Source organism: Hydra viridissima, unplaced genomic scaffold, assembly GCF_058129835.1.
Source record: "Hydra viridissima isolate aposymbiotic clone 2 unplaced genomic scaffold, HvirCarnegie_v1 scaffold_2, whole genome shotgun sequence".
NCBI lineage: Eukaryota > Metazoa > Cnidaria > Hydrozoa > Anthoathecata > Hydridae > Hydra > Hydra viridissima.
Window position 1 is genome coordinate 27,937,526 of NW_028324301.1, and position 17,911 is coordinate 27,955,436.

At 35.2% G+C, this 17,911-nt stretch overlaps 1 protein-coding gene across 2 annotated transcripts; it reads right to left on the reverse strand.

The window, feature by feature from the left end:
* Positions 1-10,629: 10,629 nt before the first annotated feature.
* Positions 10,630-17,911, reverse strand: LOC149892738 (uncharacterized). Of its 2 annotated transcripts, XM_090080156.1 has the most exons (5): positions 17,839-17,911; positions 11,763-14,582; positions 11,471-11,536; positions 11,155-11,211; positions 10,630-10,997 (listed from the first exon to the last, which is right to left on the reverse strand). In XM_090080156.1, exons 2-5 carry the CDS (start codon positions 14,551-14,553, stop codon positions 10,678-10,680), a joined length of 3,234 nt encoding a protein of 1,077 aa, XP_089936282.1. In that variant the 5' UTR covers positions 14,554-14,582; positions 17,839-17,911; the 3' UTR covers positions 10,630-10,677. The 2 variants fall into 2 exon arrangements, with proteins under 2 accessions (XP_089936282.1, XP_089936283.1); XM_090080157.1 differs by lacking the exon at positions 17,839-17,911 and having other exon boundaries at positions 11,763-15,570.

The following is a 17,911-nucleotide window of genomic DNA, read 5'->3' on the forward strand; positions in this document are numbered from 1 at the left end:
AGAAACAACAAACAAGTACAACAGCAACAACTGCTTTTACAGAGTATAACAATAACAACAACATGGCACTAACAACAACAAAAGGGTTGGAATAAAAACCTGTAGGCAAAAGGAGAGCTGCATTCAGACAAGATCGATTACAAAGAGGCTCTTCTTTAGGACAGAGGAGAAACTGCTTTTGAGGGACAGAGGGACTTTTGTTGTTGTGGTTGTTGTTGTTGTTGTGCAGAAACCAACAAACTTTTATTGAACCGAATATAACCGAATATAACCGAAAGTCTTGTTTGCTTCTGTTTTGTGCCATCAAGAAGGGAAAACAAAACATCACAAAACAAACGAAGCAAACGAAACAAACAAACAAACAAACGAACGAAACAAACAAAAAAAAAAAAAAATTAAAAAAATTAACAAACAAACAAACAAACAAACAAGCAAACAAACAAAAACAAATAAGAAAAACAGAAAACGCAGTACCGAAACCTCGCCATTTTTTATCCTTCCTCAAGCTTTCTCTGGGCGCCAAAGACCGAGAAAGTTGAGCAAACGTGACGTTGAGGGGGGGGAGGGGGGTACTTAAGGACAGCAGACCGACCAATGGCACGCTTAGGAGAGACCCACGTGAATGCTACATTTTCTTTCTATGTACGCTGAATCCGCTCAAAGTCTGGAATTTCCAGCATTCACGTGTCATCACTCCAGCCACCAGATTGGCCCACACTTTGCACACTTTCAAGACTAGAAACTCACTTGTGCTCAATTTGAGCAAAAAAAAAAAAAAACTAAGTCTCGCATGGCGACAACTTTTCCAAAAGCAAACAAAGGCAAACGAAGGCAAACGAAGAAAAAACAAAAACAAATAAACAAAAACAAAACCGAATAGGGAGAGAGAGAGTGAGTCGACTCATTTCTTTCGACTGCCTTAAACGAGAAGTCTAAAACGTTTAAAAGTTGAAAACTAAGTTTTTTAAATGAACTGCACCGAAAAAACTTTACGACAGTTTAGCTGGTTAAAAACGCAGAGGAAAATATTTTATAAAATTTAAGCGTTCTAAAGATGTCCATTTTTGTTTTTGTTTTTTTTTATTTTGGTTTGTTTCTGGCTTGTTTCTTTCTTTAAATTCTAGCGATCGAGCATATTTGAACGGTTTCATCAACCTGTCGGCGCACGTGCTCGAGAGCTAGAACTTTGATTGCTTTTGTTGTTGAGAATTGAGAATGTCCGAGCAGGTTTTTTTATCGATTTCATCGCTTGTGGCGAGGCAAAAATCAAAACGCTTTTTGGACGAAAGAAAAGAGATTAAAAGGAAAAAAGAGAAGAAAAAAAAAACAAAAAAATAGGTTATGTGTTATGAACATTTATTTTCTCACGCGATGACGTCTAGTTTTGTTAGAGTAATTAAAATATGGTATCAAGTTTGTAATTTCTATCTTATTTTTAGTTACGGATAATTGCCAATTATGTCACGTTTAGTATACACAACGCTGTTTTCTTAATAGCAATATGATACAAACAAGTTATAAAAAAAAAAGCGTTCGCTCGATCTTCCTTAGTCAGTTGAACAAAAAGAAATTTTCACAACATATGATTGATTTGGTTGTCCTAGCAAGCTGTTTTAGCAAACGGCTAGAGGTTGCAACTGTTGTTCATTGAAAACGAAAAATCTAGCGTCAGCAACAAATTTTTGAATACATAATGTACGCAAAAGTGGCACTAACAAATGAAAATGTAAAAAAACTGTTTACCTTGATGCCAGACTCGCAGAGATGTTGTCGCTCGTTGCTATCGACTGCGAACAGCTTTGTTGTTTTTCGAAGTGCCTCTTCATTCTACTTATAGCCGAAGTTTTGGCTTCGAAAAAAAATACGAACGTCGTTAAGCTCAACGAGCTGCTTTAATTGTTGTTCGTGCGAAAACGAAATGCTTAAAACGGATAAAAGTGTTGGCGTAATTACACTTTTCGACCGCGATGCAGTTTGTCAACTCTAGCGTACTTTTTTGGCTCGTGGAGCAAAAGCCTCATGATAATAGCAAAGGCTTAAAATGTCTTAACATGTCAGCAAAGGCTTAATATGCTTAATAAACTGTGGTTAAGTTTTTGCGGTGCAGTTCATTTACAACTTAATTTGCAACTTGCTGGCACAAGCAAACGTTTATGACTTCTCGTTTAAGACAGTTGAGCGAAATCAGTCGACTCACTCATTCTCCCTTTTCTGTTTTGTTTTTGTTTTGTTTTTTTGTTTTTGTTTTTGTTTTTGTTTGTTTTTTTTTTTTCTTTGTTTGTCTTTTGTTTAAAATGTAAAAAACTCGAAAGGAAAGTTGTTGCTTTGTTTGCTTATTGAAAGTTTTCGCCAGTTGCAAGACTTAGTTTTGTTTTTGTTTACTTATTAAAATATCGAGGAAAATATTTGAGGACATCGCATTCTAATGGTGCCTTTATAACAACATCTAACGATTTAACGTTTAATGTTGTGCTCAAAAAAAAAATTCCTTTTATATCTCTCAATGGTCTCCAACGATAAAACTGCCGACCAATCGCAACGATTAAACAGCCAACCAATGGCAGCTCAATGGTCTCCAAACAAGAGACTGCCGACCAATGGCAGCTCAGTGGTTTGAGAAGTGAGATCATTCGATTTCCTTTTATTATCTCCAGTTTGAACTAGTGCTTGGCTTGTGGTGCAGAAACTAAAACTTCCCGTTTTTGTATTTTGTTTTGAATTTCTTTGCTTTGAGCTTTTTAATCGATCGATAGCTTTAGGAGAAAAGAAGAAACCCCTCTGACGAAGTCTTGGCTTTTTTAAAAACGCTCAAATTTTGGCAAACAAATCTCATACGAAACGCTACTTTGATGTCAAGCTTTCGTTACTCCCTACTCCCTTCTAGCGGAGGGCGGCAAAAAGGTGTTGCATCCTAGAGCTAAAAGTGAGGAGGGAAGCAAGTTTTTTTTTCGTTTTGTTTGCTTTTTTATGTTTTTTGTTTTTTTGAGGGGGGAGAGTTAGAGGGTAAGGGGGTTAGGATTAGAGGGGGTTGGGGTTACGGTTTGGAAACCTGGGGACGAGGATATCAAGCAGGAGTTTAGTGTTAAGGTTAAAGGGCCCACGAGGGGCGTCCTTCAATTGTAAAATGCCTTTAGACGCACGTGTCTAGTCGTCTCGTTGCATCGACCTAGAGGAGTTTTCTGATAGATCTTGCGCTTTGGGCTCAGTTAATCGGTCTGTATCCATTGTAAACACGGTGTCTGCCGTTAGAAAATCGTTAACCAGGCGTTAGTGAGCTTTAACAACCATCCCTTTGAGTTTAAAACGAACGTTTCTTCAAAAGCCACTCGAGATGGAGGTACTCACGGAGGTTTGTTACGGTAACAACCCTGTGGTTTGCCATCTTCTTTCTTTCCGCAGCGTCGCAAACGCATCGGCCGGTCTCTTAGGTGACGAAAAAACGTCTGATCTCTCGACTGGAATGCTTAACGTACTAAGATTAGTAGAGTTAGTACTAAGAGTTGCATCTGGCCGCCGTAATTTTCTTCGATGATGTCTTGAAAATTTCGTGACGTCGTTTTCAAACCTCTAGGGTCGATTTTAACCTTCGACCTTAAAGTCGATTTTAGCCTTCGGTGTGGCTCTGTACAACTTTTGCGGTGAAAAAGCTTGCGCGGAGTCTACAGTTGTATTTAGCCGACAGACGCTGGCAACGCAGAAACAGAATGACTCTTGGGCGGCGCAAACCGAGCGTTCAGCAAATTTCTAGCATTTTACGTCAAAGCGGACAATCTGCACGACAAATAAAGCTAACTTTCTCGTTGCAACAGTTAGTCACTGGATCGTTGGACGAGTGTGTACAGCTGTTTTGCGTCGAAAGCCGACCGGTGGTCGGATGCGACTCTTCTTTTCATTCGAAAATCAGAACCTGGCCATCAGTCGTGTATCACCATCGAATGCTTAATGTAGTGATTTCTCGAAACGACAAAAGCTTGTAAAACAAACAGCTTCGCTGTACTGTTGCCTAATATGTTAACGGATGGCCAGGAACAACCTTGGTCTGTAATGAATGAGTTCGTTTTTCCATTCGAGGCACTAATTACTGCAGTTTTAAAAGTCACCTAAAGTATAAGCTCATCTCTCCATTCAAGAAAAACAAGCATCAGAGTTTCGGAAAGTTTGCATGCACGACACCACCATCGATGATACTTAAACAAACAGAAAATGAATTGCAAAACAGAACCACTGAATTGCAAAACATAACAACGGACAGCTTGTAAAATGCATGGTGATGAGCTTCTTCAATCCAATCAAGGAACCAAGCATCACAGTTTCGGCAATGGTGCATGTGCAAATCAGCAAACTGTGATACTTAATCAAACAACTTCACTGTTTTGCTTAGTTTAAGAACGGATGGCTAAGAACAACCTCGTTAGTGAGTATGAAGTCATCTCTTCATTCCAGGAATTAATAATCAGAGTTTTAGAAGTCTCTTACGTGCGATACTACTATCAACGGTACTTAATCAAACAGCCTCTCAGAATGGCCTAGTTTGAGAACGGAAGGCTAGGAACAACCTTAGTAGTGAGTCATCAGTTCAACTTTTCATTCAAGGAATTAAGCATCTAAAATCTGAAAAATAAAAAGAAGAGCTCTTTGTTAGAAGTTCTTATTTTTATTTTTCCTCAACTTCTATTTCTTTTCTTTTTTTACTTTTTTTTTTTTAATGATAGTTTTTCTTTTTTTTTATCTATTTTGTTCGTTTAAATTAATACAACAGGCGTTTTAGGTCGTTTCTGTAACATTATTTAACACTTTAAATTGTAATAAATATTTGAACAGAAGAAAATCCCTTTCGTAACGTTAAAATGTCATAAGAACATTTCATCTTTACCAAATACGCTTGTAAAAATAGTTTCACTTTTAAAGTTTGTTGTATATGTCTTTTAATTTAGTGAATCGCAATTTGGATTTTCTTAGGCGCACATCTACTTTAGTTGCTTTTTCTTAAAGAAAGGTCACCAGAGTTTTCTTACACAGCCCCTGCAGCATAATCTTTAACAAAATACTCTTTTGAAAAGTTTTACATTGAAATAAACAAAAGCCATTTGCGTAAGTAGAGATAACTTAGAGAATAAAAAGTGCATAAACGCCTCGCTACTTTGATGAAGAAGAAACGGATGACTAAATGCAACTTTTTAATTTCGTGTGCTATCTCTTTCGATTAAGGTACTTTTTGAATATTTTTTCAAAGAAATGTTAGCGTAGTTTTCCTTTTTTAAATTTAAATCATGTTTAAAGGTAGTTTTTGAATGTTTTTTCAAAGAAATGTTAGCGTAGTTTTCATCTATTAAATTTAAATCATGTTTAAAGGTAGTTTTCGAATATTTTTTCAAAGAATTGTTAGCGTAGTTTTCCTCTTTTAGATCTAGCTTATGTTTAAGGTAGTTTTTGAGTATTTTTTCAAAGAAAAGTTAGCGTAGTTTTCCTCTTTTAGATCTAGCTTATGTTTAAGGTAGTTTTTAAATATTTTTTTAAAGAAAAGTTAGCATAGTTTTCCTCTTTTGGATATAGCTTATGTTTAAGGTAGTTTTTAAATATTTTTTTTAAAGAAAAGTTAGCGTAGTTTTCCTCCTTTAGATCTAGCTTATAATTCAGGTAGTTTTTGAATATTTTTTCAAATAAAAATTAGCAAAGTATAGTTTATTTAGCATGACATCACAAAATACTAAACTCAAAAAGGCAAGATAAAGTATAAGATAAACGTAAAATAAGATATAGATGAAACAAATGTTAGGCTGCATAAAATCAAAAACTGCATTGCCTATCATAAACACAAATGTCTAGTGAGAGCTTTTAAAGTTCGTTCTTTTCGTCTTTTAATTTGGTGAATCGCGATTTGAATTTTCTAAGGCGCACATGTCTTTCAGTTGCTTTTTTCTTAAGGAAAGGTCGCCAGAGTTTTTTTACGCAGCTCCTGCAGCATAATCTTTAACAAAATACTCTTTTGTATATCATTACATAGAAATAAACAAAAACCATATGCGTAAACAGAGATAAATTAGAACGCAAAAGTGCATAAAAAGCCTCGCTACTTTGCTATAGAAGAAGTGGATGACTGTAAATTCGTGCACTACCTCAATGGATTAAGGTATTTTTCGAAAGTTTTTTAAAAGCATAAATAGCGTAGTCTTCCTCTTTTAAATCTAGCTTATGTCTAAGGCAGTTTTTGAATAGATTTTCAAAGAAAGGTTAGCGTACTTTTCCACTTTTAAGTTTAGCTTATGTAGCTTGACAAAACAACACACAAAAAGACAAGATAAAGTATCAGATAAACGTAAAATAAAATATAAATGAAACTAAAGTTAGGCTGCATAAAAAACAAACAACTTAATAATCTACTAGACATGTTTAAGTTGAATTAAGTAAAGTCCTTTGCGCAAATTTGGGTAAATAAGAGAGTAAAAATCCATAAAAAGAAGAAGTGGATGAGTAGATACAATTTTTTAAATTTGTGTGCTATCTCTATTGAATAAGGTAGTTTTCGAGAGTTTTTTCAAAGCAAAATTAGCGTAGTGTTCCTCTTTTAAATCTAGATTATCTCAAAAATAGATTTCGAATAGTTTTTCAAAGAAAGGTTAGCGCAGCTTTCCTCTTTTAACATTAGCTTATGTAGCTTGACATCACAGAACACAAAAAGATAAAATAAAATATAAGACAAACGTAAAATGAAAAATAGATGTAGCTAAAGTTAGGCAGCATAAAAAACCAACAACATAATAATCTACTAGGCATGTTTAAATTGAATTAAATAAAATCCTTTGCGCAAAAATAGGTATGTTAGAGAGTAAAAGCGCATAGAAAGCCTCGCTACTTTGCTGTGAAAGAAGTGGATGACTAGATACAACTTTTTAAAATCCTGTGCTATCTCTATCGATTAAGGTAGTTTTCGAAAGATTTTTCAAAGCAAAAATAGCGTAGTCTTTCTCTTTTAAATCTAGATTATGTCTAAGGTAGTTTTTGAACAGCTTTTCAAAGAAAGGTTAGCGTAGCTTTCCTCTTTTAAGTTTAGCTTATGTAGCTTGACATCACAAAACACAAAATTCAAAAAGACAAAATAAAATATAAGATAAACGTAAAATAAAATATAGATGAAGCTAAAGTTAGACTGCATAAAAAAACAACAACGTAATAACCTACTAGAATCTAATAAAACCCTATGCACAAATGTAGGTATGTTAGAGAGTAAAAGTGCATAAAAAGCCTCGCTACTTTGTTTAAGGTAGTTTTTGAATAGTTTTTCAAAGAAAGCTTAGCGTAGTTTTCCTCTTTAAAGTTTGGCTTATGTAGCTTGACATCACAAAACACAAAACACTAAAAGGAAAGGTAATATAAAAGTTAATCGTAAAATAAAATGTAGGTGAAATAAATGTTAGGCTGCATAAAAGAAAAAAAAAATCGTAACATAATAATCTTCTATATATGTTTGGATTGAATTAAATGAATTCCTTTGCGTAAATATAAGCAAACTAGTGAGAAAAAGTGCATAAAGAGCCTCGCTACTTTGCTGCAGAAGTAGTGGATGACTATATGCAATTTTTTAAAATCGTGTGCTATCTCTATCGATTAAGGTAGTTTTCGAAAGTTTTTTCAAAGTAAAAATAGTGTAGTTTTCCTCTTTTAAATCTAGCTTTTGTCTAGGGTAGTTTATGAATAGATTTTCAAAGAAAGGTTAGCGTAGCATTCCACTTTTAAGTTTAGCTTAAGTTGCTTGGCATCACAAAACTCAAAACTCAAAAAGAAAAGATAAAATATATGATAAACCTAAAACATAATATAGATGAAACTAAAGTTAGGCTGCATAAAAAACCAACAACATAATAATCTACTAGGCATGTTTAAATTGAATTAAATAAAATCCTTTGCGCAAATGTAGGTATGTTAGAGAGTAAAAGTGCATGAAAAGCCTCGCTACTTTGTTAAAGGTAGTTTTTGAATAGTTTTTCAAAGCAAGTTTAGCGTAGTTTTCCTCTTTTATGTTTAGACTATGTAGCTTGACATCACAGAACACAAAGCTCAAAAAGGCAAGATAAAATATAAGTTAATCGTAAAATATAGATGTAACAAAGTTTAGACTGCATAAAAAACCAACAACATAATAATCTACTAGGCATGTTTAAGTTGAATTAAATAATGTCCTTTGCGCAAATATAGGAAAGTTAGAGTAAAAATCCATAAAAAGCCTCGATACTTTGCTGAAGAAGAAGATGACTATATGCAACTTTTTAAAATTGTGAGCTATCTATATCGATTTAGGTCCTTTTTGAGTACTTTTTCAAAGAAAAGTTAGCGCAGTTTTCCCCTTTTAAGATTAGATTATGAAGCTTGACATAACAAAACACAAAACTAACAAAGGCAAGATAAAATATAAGGTAAACGCAATATAATGTATAGATGAAACTAAAGTTAGGCTGCATAAAACAAACGGGTAACAATACTCTTCTATGTATGTTTACATTGAGTTAAATAAAATCCTTTGCGCAAATATAGGTATGTTAGAGAATAAAAGTGCATAAAAAGCCTCAGTACTTTGCTGTAGAAGAAGTGGATGAGTAGATACAATTTTTTAAATTTGTGTGCTATCTCTATCGAATAAGTTAGTTTTCGAGAGTTTTTTCAAAGCAAAATTAGCGTAGTGTTCCTCTTTTAAATCTAGATTATCTCAAAAATAGATTTCGAATAGTTTTTCAAAGAAAGGTTAGCGCAGCTTTCCTCTTTTAACATTAGCTTATGTAGCTTGACATCACAGAACACAAAAAGATAAAATAAAATATAAGACAAACGTAAAATGAAAAATAGATGTAGCTAAAGTTAGGCTGCATAAAAAACCAACAACATAATAATCTACTAGGCATGTTTAAATTGAATTAAATAAAATCCTTTGCGCAAAAATAGGTATGTTAGAGAGTAAAAGCGCATAAAAAGCCTCGCTACTTTGTTAAAGGTAGTTTTTGAATAGTTTTTCAAAGACAGGTTAGCGTAAATTTCCTCTTTAAAGTTTAGCTTATGTAGCTTGACATCACAAAATATAAAACTCAAAAAGACAAGATAAAATATAAGATAAACGCAAAATAAAATATAGATGAAACTAAAGTTAGGCTGCATACAAAACCAACAACATAATATTCTACTAGTTATGTTTAAATTGAATTAAATAAAATCCTTTACGCAAATATAGGTAAGTTAGAGAGTAAAAGTGCATAAAAAGCTTTACTTTGCTGAAGAAGAAGATGAATAGATGCAACTTTTTAAATTCGTGAGCTATCTCTATCGGTGTAAGGTAGTTTTTGAACAATTTTTCAAAGAAAAGTTAGCCTAGTTTTCTTCTTTTAAGTTTAAATTATGTAGCTTGACATCACAAAATACAAAACTCAAAAAGACAAGATAAAATATAAGATAAACGCAAAATAAAATATAGATGAAACTAAAGTTAGGCTGCATACAAAACCAACAACATAATATTCTACTAGAAAAGTTAGCCTAGTTTCCTTCTTTTAAGTTTAGATTATGTAGCTTGACATCACAAAACACAAAAAGGCAAGATAAAATACAAGGTAAACGTAAAATAAAATAGAAGTCAAACAAAAGTTAGGTTGCATAAATACAAAAACTGCATTGCCAAAAATAGAATTTGTTGTCTAGAAAGACCTTTTAAACTTTGTTTCTTTCGTTTTTTGACTTAGTGAATCGCGATCTGGTTTTTCTTAGGCGCGCTTGTTTCTTAGTTGTTTTTTTTGTAAAGAAACTTTATTCAGACGTTTTTTTTTACGCAACTCCTTTAACATTATTTTTAACAAAGTATTCTTTTATACGTGTTTACATTGAAATAAAACCCTTTGCGTAAATAGAGATAAATTAGAGAGCAAAAGTACATAAAAAGCCTCGCTACTTTGCAGAAGAAGAATTGGATGGCAAGATTCGTGTGCTTTCTCTTTCGTTTAAGGTACTTCTTGAATATTTTTTCAAAGAAAAGTTAGCGTAGTTTTCCCCTTTTAAGTTTAGCTTACGCAGCTTGACATCACAAAACGCAAAAACCAATAAGGCATGATAAAATACAAGATAAACGTAAAATAAAATAGAAGTGAAACAAAAGTTAGACTGCATAAAAACAAAAAAAAAAAAAAAAACATAATATACTTCTATGTATGTTTACATTGAACTAAATAAAATCCTTTGTGTAAAGATATGAAAAAATAGAGAGTAAGAGTTCATAAAAAAGCCTCGCTATTTTGCTGAAGAAGAAATGGATGTCTAGATCTTTTAAAATAAGGAACTTTTTGATTTCTTTTTCCGAAAAATGGTTGGAGCAGTTTTCCTTTTTTAAATTTCACTTATGCAGTTTAACATCACAGGAAATATTATTTTGCTTTTTAACAAACTCTTAAAAACATCAGAAGTAATTCTAAATGCAACTCTATTAAAAGTTTTCACAGAATAACAAAACGACTTCTTTTTTTTTTTTTTAAAGATAAAAAAAAGTTTGAACTATCTTTAAATAAGAAATGTGAGAACAGTTTAACAGAACTTCTTGTTTATTATGTCTTTAGCGAAACAGATAAAAATATTTGCAAAAGCATAGATAAAACAAACTACACAAAAGGCCCATCTTTATTGCCAAACTGAACAAACTTATCTAAACTACATAAATGGTTTCACGATATTGCCATATTGAACAAACTTTTCTAAACTACCCTCTTTTTGAATTTTTAGCTTCATGTTTTTAATTTTGTCTTTAATATGGCTTTGGTAGGAGTACTTTTGCAAGACATGAATGAGCTTGTCACTGCTATGATTTGCCAAGATGCCAAGGTAATCTTTGTACGAGCAACTTGAGCTTACATCTGTAAACACGTCTTGCAAGATGTATGCCAACACCAAAGCTGCACATCGTGGAAAACTTCTGGTGTTGAACCATTCGTTGTGGCCAGGGCAAGCATTCAGCTCTTCAACTATTTCATCTAAAATTTTACAAACTCAAGTCATAACACAAAGTGATTAAATCAAATATTCATTTGGTTCTGAAGTAAGACAAGATTTATTCTGTTTTTTTATTTATTTTTTTTTGTTGACCTTATTGTTTGCACTGATAGCAATAACTGGTTTTTGAAAGATTACCTAAATGGCATTGGCTAACTTCTGCTTTGTTTTCCTTTGTTCTTGGCTGAGTTGATCCTGAAATAAAATAAAACCATGTTCATTTTTCTAATTCATAAAAACCATCAACAGTTTCTAAGTGTTAGAGATGATAACAAGCTGTGCATGATTTCTAACGGTGATGTTTCTAACTTCATCATTAGAAATCGGGTAGACACAACTTTCTAAAAGTGCACTTAGCAATGATGGCTAGTTTTTGTTAACAGTTAACCATCTGAAATTGTGCAAGAAGAGGTTTGTGTTTATATATCTTTGTATAAATTAGGTTTTACATTACCGATGAGTTCTTGAGTGAAAGATGGCATTTCCAACTTGATTTTTTTTCTTCTTGGATCTTTTACTTCTAAAACATAATCAGTTTTAGTATCATTCACTTGTATAAACATTTAAGCAATCACAGAATTAGTCCTGCAACAAATACATACACACTTCTGTGTTGTTTTTTTGTTTTGTTTTGTTTTTTTTACAGCTCTAACAATAACAATAGAGCAAGGAGTTGATTTGGGCATTTTCATTTTTTGAAAGCGTGTTGAGATTTGCATAAAAATCAAAAATCAAAAAGAATTTACCTCTGGATGTAGAGGCAAGACTTTGGCTAAATAGGCTACCAACAGATTGAACAGCATAAGGTGAGAGCTGCTTTGCAAGAACAGTACCAGCCTGTTGGACAGGAACAGCTGAAACTGGATCAGATGAAAGAAACAAACTGGGTTTGGCCAATGTTTGCTGAAAAGCAACAAGGCTAGGAGTCAGAGGAACAGAAAAGACCTCTTTTGAAGGACAGAAAGCGACTTGCTGAGAAGGAGAAGCAGAAACAGGTTTGGCAACCACTTGCTCATTAAAGTAAACTGGAGAAAGTTTTGCATGGTGTTCAATAAAATCCGGTTCATCAGGAAATAATGTTAATGCAAGAGGAGAACAAGCTGTGCCAACAGGAACAGCTAGAGTCTGATCTACATCCATACAAACAGCTTGTTCGTTAGGAACTAGTTGTGCAAGAGCAGGGGATAGTTCAAGAACTGGACCAGCGATTGTTTGTTCAGATGGAACAGACGAAACAGGAGTTGAGGTAGGTTCACACAAGAAATCTACGGCATGGTCGTTGCTATCCTCTAAAGGAACATTGTTTTCTACAGCTGGAGAAAACGGAACCACTGTGGTACAGCTGAAAGTAGCAGCACATTCTTCAGAGTCAGAACCGGAGTCTAAATCTTCCTCAAAGATGTCCTCAACCTCATGAAAACCGTACTCCTCTGCATTAGTTTGGAGCCAGTCCATCACATCCTTCTCCTTCTTTGGTGGTCTCTCAGACTTTTCAACAGTCAAAGACTCTATGACTCCGAAGGACTGTCCGATGCCCAGGGCAAAGCGCAACTCCTCTGCAGCGTTCCACTGGGACACATAAAAGCTATCCATTGTGTTCCTGCTGTGCTTCATGTAGAGTGTAGCAAACCGCTCGCGATCTTCTTTGCTGTTGTTGGCAAAGTAAGTGGCTATCGAACCGCGAATGCAAGTGGGAGTAAGACGCTTCATGGGAATGTTTACTTGGCTTTTTCTGAAGCAGGACGTCAGGCAAGAGGAGATAGCAGAGGAACCCATCTGGTAAACAGGCACTCTAGTTGCACCGAGTGTCACACATTCGTCTTTGTTGGGTCTCATCGATGGAAAAAGGGGCCTGTAGCAGTCGCTCAACTCCAAAACAGTCTTGGTGTCTGCAGCCATGTAGTGAGAGTCGTTGACAAGAAGGTCTCTGTATCTCAGCAAATAAATATCGATCAACACTTTCAAGTCGTTCGGCACTAGAATGTTTTTGGCTCCGTACTTGTATGCTGTTTTGTAGCGCTCTTGCACAATGCAATATCCACACTCACTCTTCTCAGCAGCCATGTAGTCTCTAATGTTTAAAAGAGCAATGTTAGATTTTCTTAAACTGTTAATTACAGTGACAGAGAGCAGAAGATGGTTTCGTAGAGACACAGCATTGTCTCTAGTCGGTGTAAGAGACGGCTTTCTAATCGATTCCACTAACTGTCTTACGTATGCAGACTTGCCATATTCGTTCAGCAAACTGACATTGATGATGTTGATGCATTTTTTGCTTTTCACAAGGCTCCTCCTCAAAGAACGAAAGGGCCTCAGCACTTTTTGTAACTCCTCCACCTTGCAGCGCAAACGTCGGATGGCCTCATGAGAAAGTCCGAAATAGACATTCCTGGCTTCACTGAAACGAAACAGGAGACAAAGGTAGACAAGGCGGTTGTACAACGTGTGACAAGACATGGCTTTTGTTTGGTCAAGTTCACTCAGCTTGGAATTGAGCTGAATGTTTTTAAAGTGCATGGAAAAGTATCTATCCTCCAAAACGTTGGAATTGGTGAGAGCGTTCGGGTGCAGCGTCAGCGTGCTGTCACAACATGTCAATATTTCAACAACTGCATTTTTGTAGATCTTTGCTTGTGACAAAGTGTTGTTGTTGGCTACCACAAGCCACTTTTCAAAATCTCTGAAGAGCTCATCTGCTGACTGGTAATAAAAGTGAAAAGCATCTTTGTCCAGCTGAAACAAGAGTCTCTTATCTTCTGTCAAGACGGAGGAGTTGGAAACCAAGTGCTTTAAGGAATTAAAATCAGAGTCTAGGACGGATTCGGTGTTCAGCTCTTTGTTTTCTACAGAGGTGCAGTGGTTTGCAGAAGGAGCCTCGGACGAACCAGCAACTGATGAGGGCAAGCTTAAAAGAGGATCAGAGGAAAGAACCGGAGAAGAAAAAGAGGAGGAAGGCCCAGGAGCAGAGGATGCAGAGCCTGATGCAGACGCTTGTTCAGCTACTGGCTTAATACCAAAGAAGGCAGGTCGAATAAATTGAGGGACATAGAGCTTGTCGTTGTCGTATCGCTTTGCCTCTGCAATCTTTTGTTTGATCGTCTTGGAATCGTAGAAATGAGTCTCTTTCAAGTGTATGTCCAGTCGGTCGTAATACTTCCAACATTGCAAACAGGGGTAAGGTTTTGGACAGCCGGACTTGCGTTCGAGACGAGCATGCTGAAACTTCCTGACCATTGCAGAGTAAAAGATGGAAGCTTCATCCAAAGTCCAAGAATGATCTTTTTTAGTCAAGTGTCTTTTAATGCTTGTGGAGGAATGTTTGCACAAAGGCATCGGACAGCTAACAGCGTACCTCTTCTTGGTACCATAGAAAGGTACAACCCTGTTTACGGAGCCACACGCTGCAACTAATGCGGCCCTGACTTTGTTTTTGAGCTTTAAGTCTCTCTGTTCTTGTGACTGCCTTCTTTTCTTTTTTTTCGCTTTAGAGTTCGGAGAAGGGGCAACAACAGTGTTGTTTTCTTGTGAAGAAGACATGTTCAGGTGTTTGTTTGCAACGGTTTATGCTAAAAAAAAGAAGACAGTTAGTGAGAGTGTTTTTCTTCTGCCTGCATCCTGGAATCCTGGAATGTTTACAACTGCAGGGAAGAGCTGTGTTTTTTCGAATCCTCTGCAAAAGAGAAAAAAGAAAGAAAAGAGAGCAACAAGAAGAAACAAAGTTTCCACTAGCAAATGAAAAAGAATGAGAGCAACTAGCATTACATGCATGGTGGCAGCAGTGATTGCTATTATGAGAAGGAGAATGAGAAAAAAAAAAAAAAAAAAGAAACAAATAAATAAAGAGATGGAGTTTGAGAGGATCTCGCAACCATATGACTCAAAGAAAGAAACTGTGTTGAAAAAAGGCAAGAGAGGGCAAATAGAACTTGCTAACAAGGACAAATGACAGACATAACTACAACAGTAACAACTCTCATTGCAAGCATAATAACAACAGCATCAGCATCACTGACTCAGAGAGTGTTGACATAACAAAAAAGAAAACAAAAGTACAAGCCAAGTGGGGGAACATTAACAAACACTCATTGCAACTATAACAACAACAACAACAACAGCAACAGCATCACTGACTCAGAGGGTATTGATAAAAAAAAACAAGCAAAACAAAAACAAACAAAAAAACAAATAAAAAAACAAAACAAGCAAATTGGGTGAACAGTAACAACTCTCATTGCAAGCATAATAACAACAACAGCATCAGCATCAGCATCACTGACTCAGAGAGTGTTGACAAAATAAAATAGACAATAAGCAAGCAAAGTGGGTGAACAGTAACAACTCTCACTGCAAGCATAATAACAACAACAGCATCAGCATCAGCATCACTGACTCAGAGAGTGTTGATAAAATAAAACAGATTATAAACAAACAAAGTGGGTGAACAGTAACAGCTCTCATTGAAAGCATAATAACAACAACAGCATCACTAACTCAGAGGATATATAAAAAAACAAACAAACAAACAAACAAAACAAAAACAAAAAAAAAACAAGCAAAGTGGCTGAACAGTAACAGCTAACAGCTATCATTGCAAGTAAAATAACAACAACAGCATCAGCAACATCATCACTGACTCAGAGAGTGGTGATAAAATAAAACAGATTAAAAAACAAGCAAAGTGGCTAAACAGTAACAACTATAAATACAAGTAAAATGACAAAAGCAGCAACAGCATCACTAACTCGCAGGGTGTTGATAAAAAAAAAAGCAACAAACAAATAAAGCAAGCAAAGTGGGTGAACATTAACACTCATTGCAACTATAATAACACCAACAGCAACAGCATCAGTGACTCAAAGGGTGTTGATAAACAAAAACAAAGGCACAAACAAAACAAGCAGAGTGGGTGAACATTAACAACACTTATTGCAAGCATAATAACAACAACAGCATCAGCATCACTGACTCAGAGAGTGTTGATAAAATAAAATAGATTATAAACATGCCAAGTTTGTGAACATTAACAAACACTCATTGCAACTATAACAACGACTACAGCAACAGCATCACTTACTCAGAGAGTGTTGAGAAAAAAAACAACAAAAAAAACAAAAACAAAACAAAACAGAAAACAGAAGTACAAGCCAAGGGGGGGAACATTAACAAACACTCATTGCAACTATAACAACAACAACAGCAACAGCATCACTTACTCAGAGGATATTGATAAAAAAAACAAACAAACAAACAAACAAAACAAGCAAAGTGGCTGAACAGTAACAGCTATCATTGCAAGTAAAATAACAACAACAGCATCAGCAACATCATCACTGACTCAGAGAGTGGTGATAAAATAAAACAGATTAAAAAACAAGCAAAGTGGCTGAACAGTAACAACTATAAATACAAGTAAAATGACAAAAGCAGCAACAGCATCACTAACTCGCAGGGTGTTGATAAAAAAAAAAGCAACAAACAAATAAAGCAAGCAAAGTGGGTGAACATTAACACTCATTGCAACTATAATAACACCAACAGCAACAGCATCAGTGACTCAAAGGGTGTTGATAAACAAAAACAAAAGCACAAACAAAACAAGCAAAGTGGGTGAACATTAACAACACTTATTGCAAGCACAATAACAACAACAGCATCAGCATCACTGACTCAGAGAGTGTTGATAAAACAAAATAGATTATAAACAAGCCAAGTTGGTGAACATTAACAAACACTCATTGCAACTGTAATAAGAACAACAGCAACAGCATCACTGACACAAAGGGTGTTGATAAACAAAAACAAAAACACAAGCAAAGTGGGTGAACATTAACAACACTCATTGCAACTATAACAACAACAACAGCAACAGCATCACTGGCTCAAAGGGTGTTGATAAAATAAAGAAATAAAAACAAAACAAGCAAAGTGGGTGAACAGTAACAACTCCCATTGCAAGCATAATAACGACAACAGCAACAGCAACACCATCACTGACTCAGAGAGTGTTGATAAAATAAAATAGATTATAAACAAGCCAAGTTGGTGAACATTAACAAACACTCATTGCAACTATAACAACGACTACAGCAACAGCATCACTTACTCAGAGAGTGTTGAGAAAAAAAAAACAAAAACAAAAAAAAAACAAAACAAAACAGAAAACAAAAGTACAAGCCAAGTGGGGGAACATTAACAAACACTCATTGCAACTGTAACAACAACAACAGCAACAGCATCACTTACTCAGAGAGTGTTTATAAATAAAACAAAAAACAAAAACAAGAAACAAAAATACAAGCCAAGTGGGTGATTACTAACAGCGCTAACAGCAGCAACAACAGTGTCTTTAGAAACAACAAACAAGTACAACAGCAACAACTGCTTTTACAGAGTATAACAATAACAACAACATGGCACTAACAACAACAAAAGGGTTGGAATAAAAACCTGTAGGCAAAAGGAGAGCTGCATTCAGACAAGATCGATTACAAAGAGGCTCTTCTTTAGGACAGAGGAGAAACTGCTTTTGAGGGACAGAGGGACTTTTGTTGTTGTGGTTGTTGTTGTTGTTGTGCAGAAACCAACAAACTTTTATTGAACCGAATATAACCGAATATAACCGAAAGTCTTGTTTGCTTCTGTTTTGTGCCATCAAGAAGGGAAAACAAAACATCACAAAACAAACGAAGCAAACGAAACAAACAAACAAACAAACGAACGAAACAAACAAAAAAAAAAAAAAATTAAAAAAATTAACAAACAAACAAACAAACAAACAAGCAAACAAACAAAAACAAATAAGAAAAACAGAAAACGCAGTACCGAAACCTCGCCATTTTTTATCCTTCCTCAAGCTTTCTCTGGGCGCCAAAGACCGAGAAAGTTGAGCAAACGT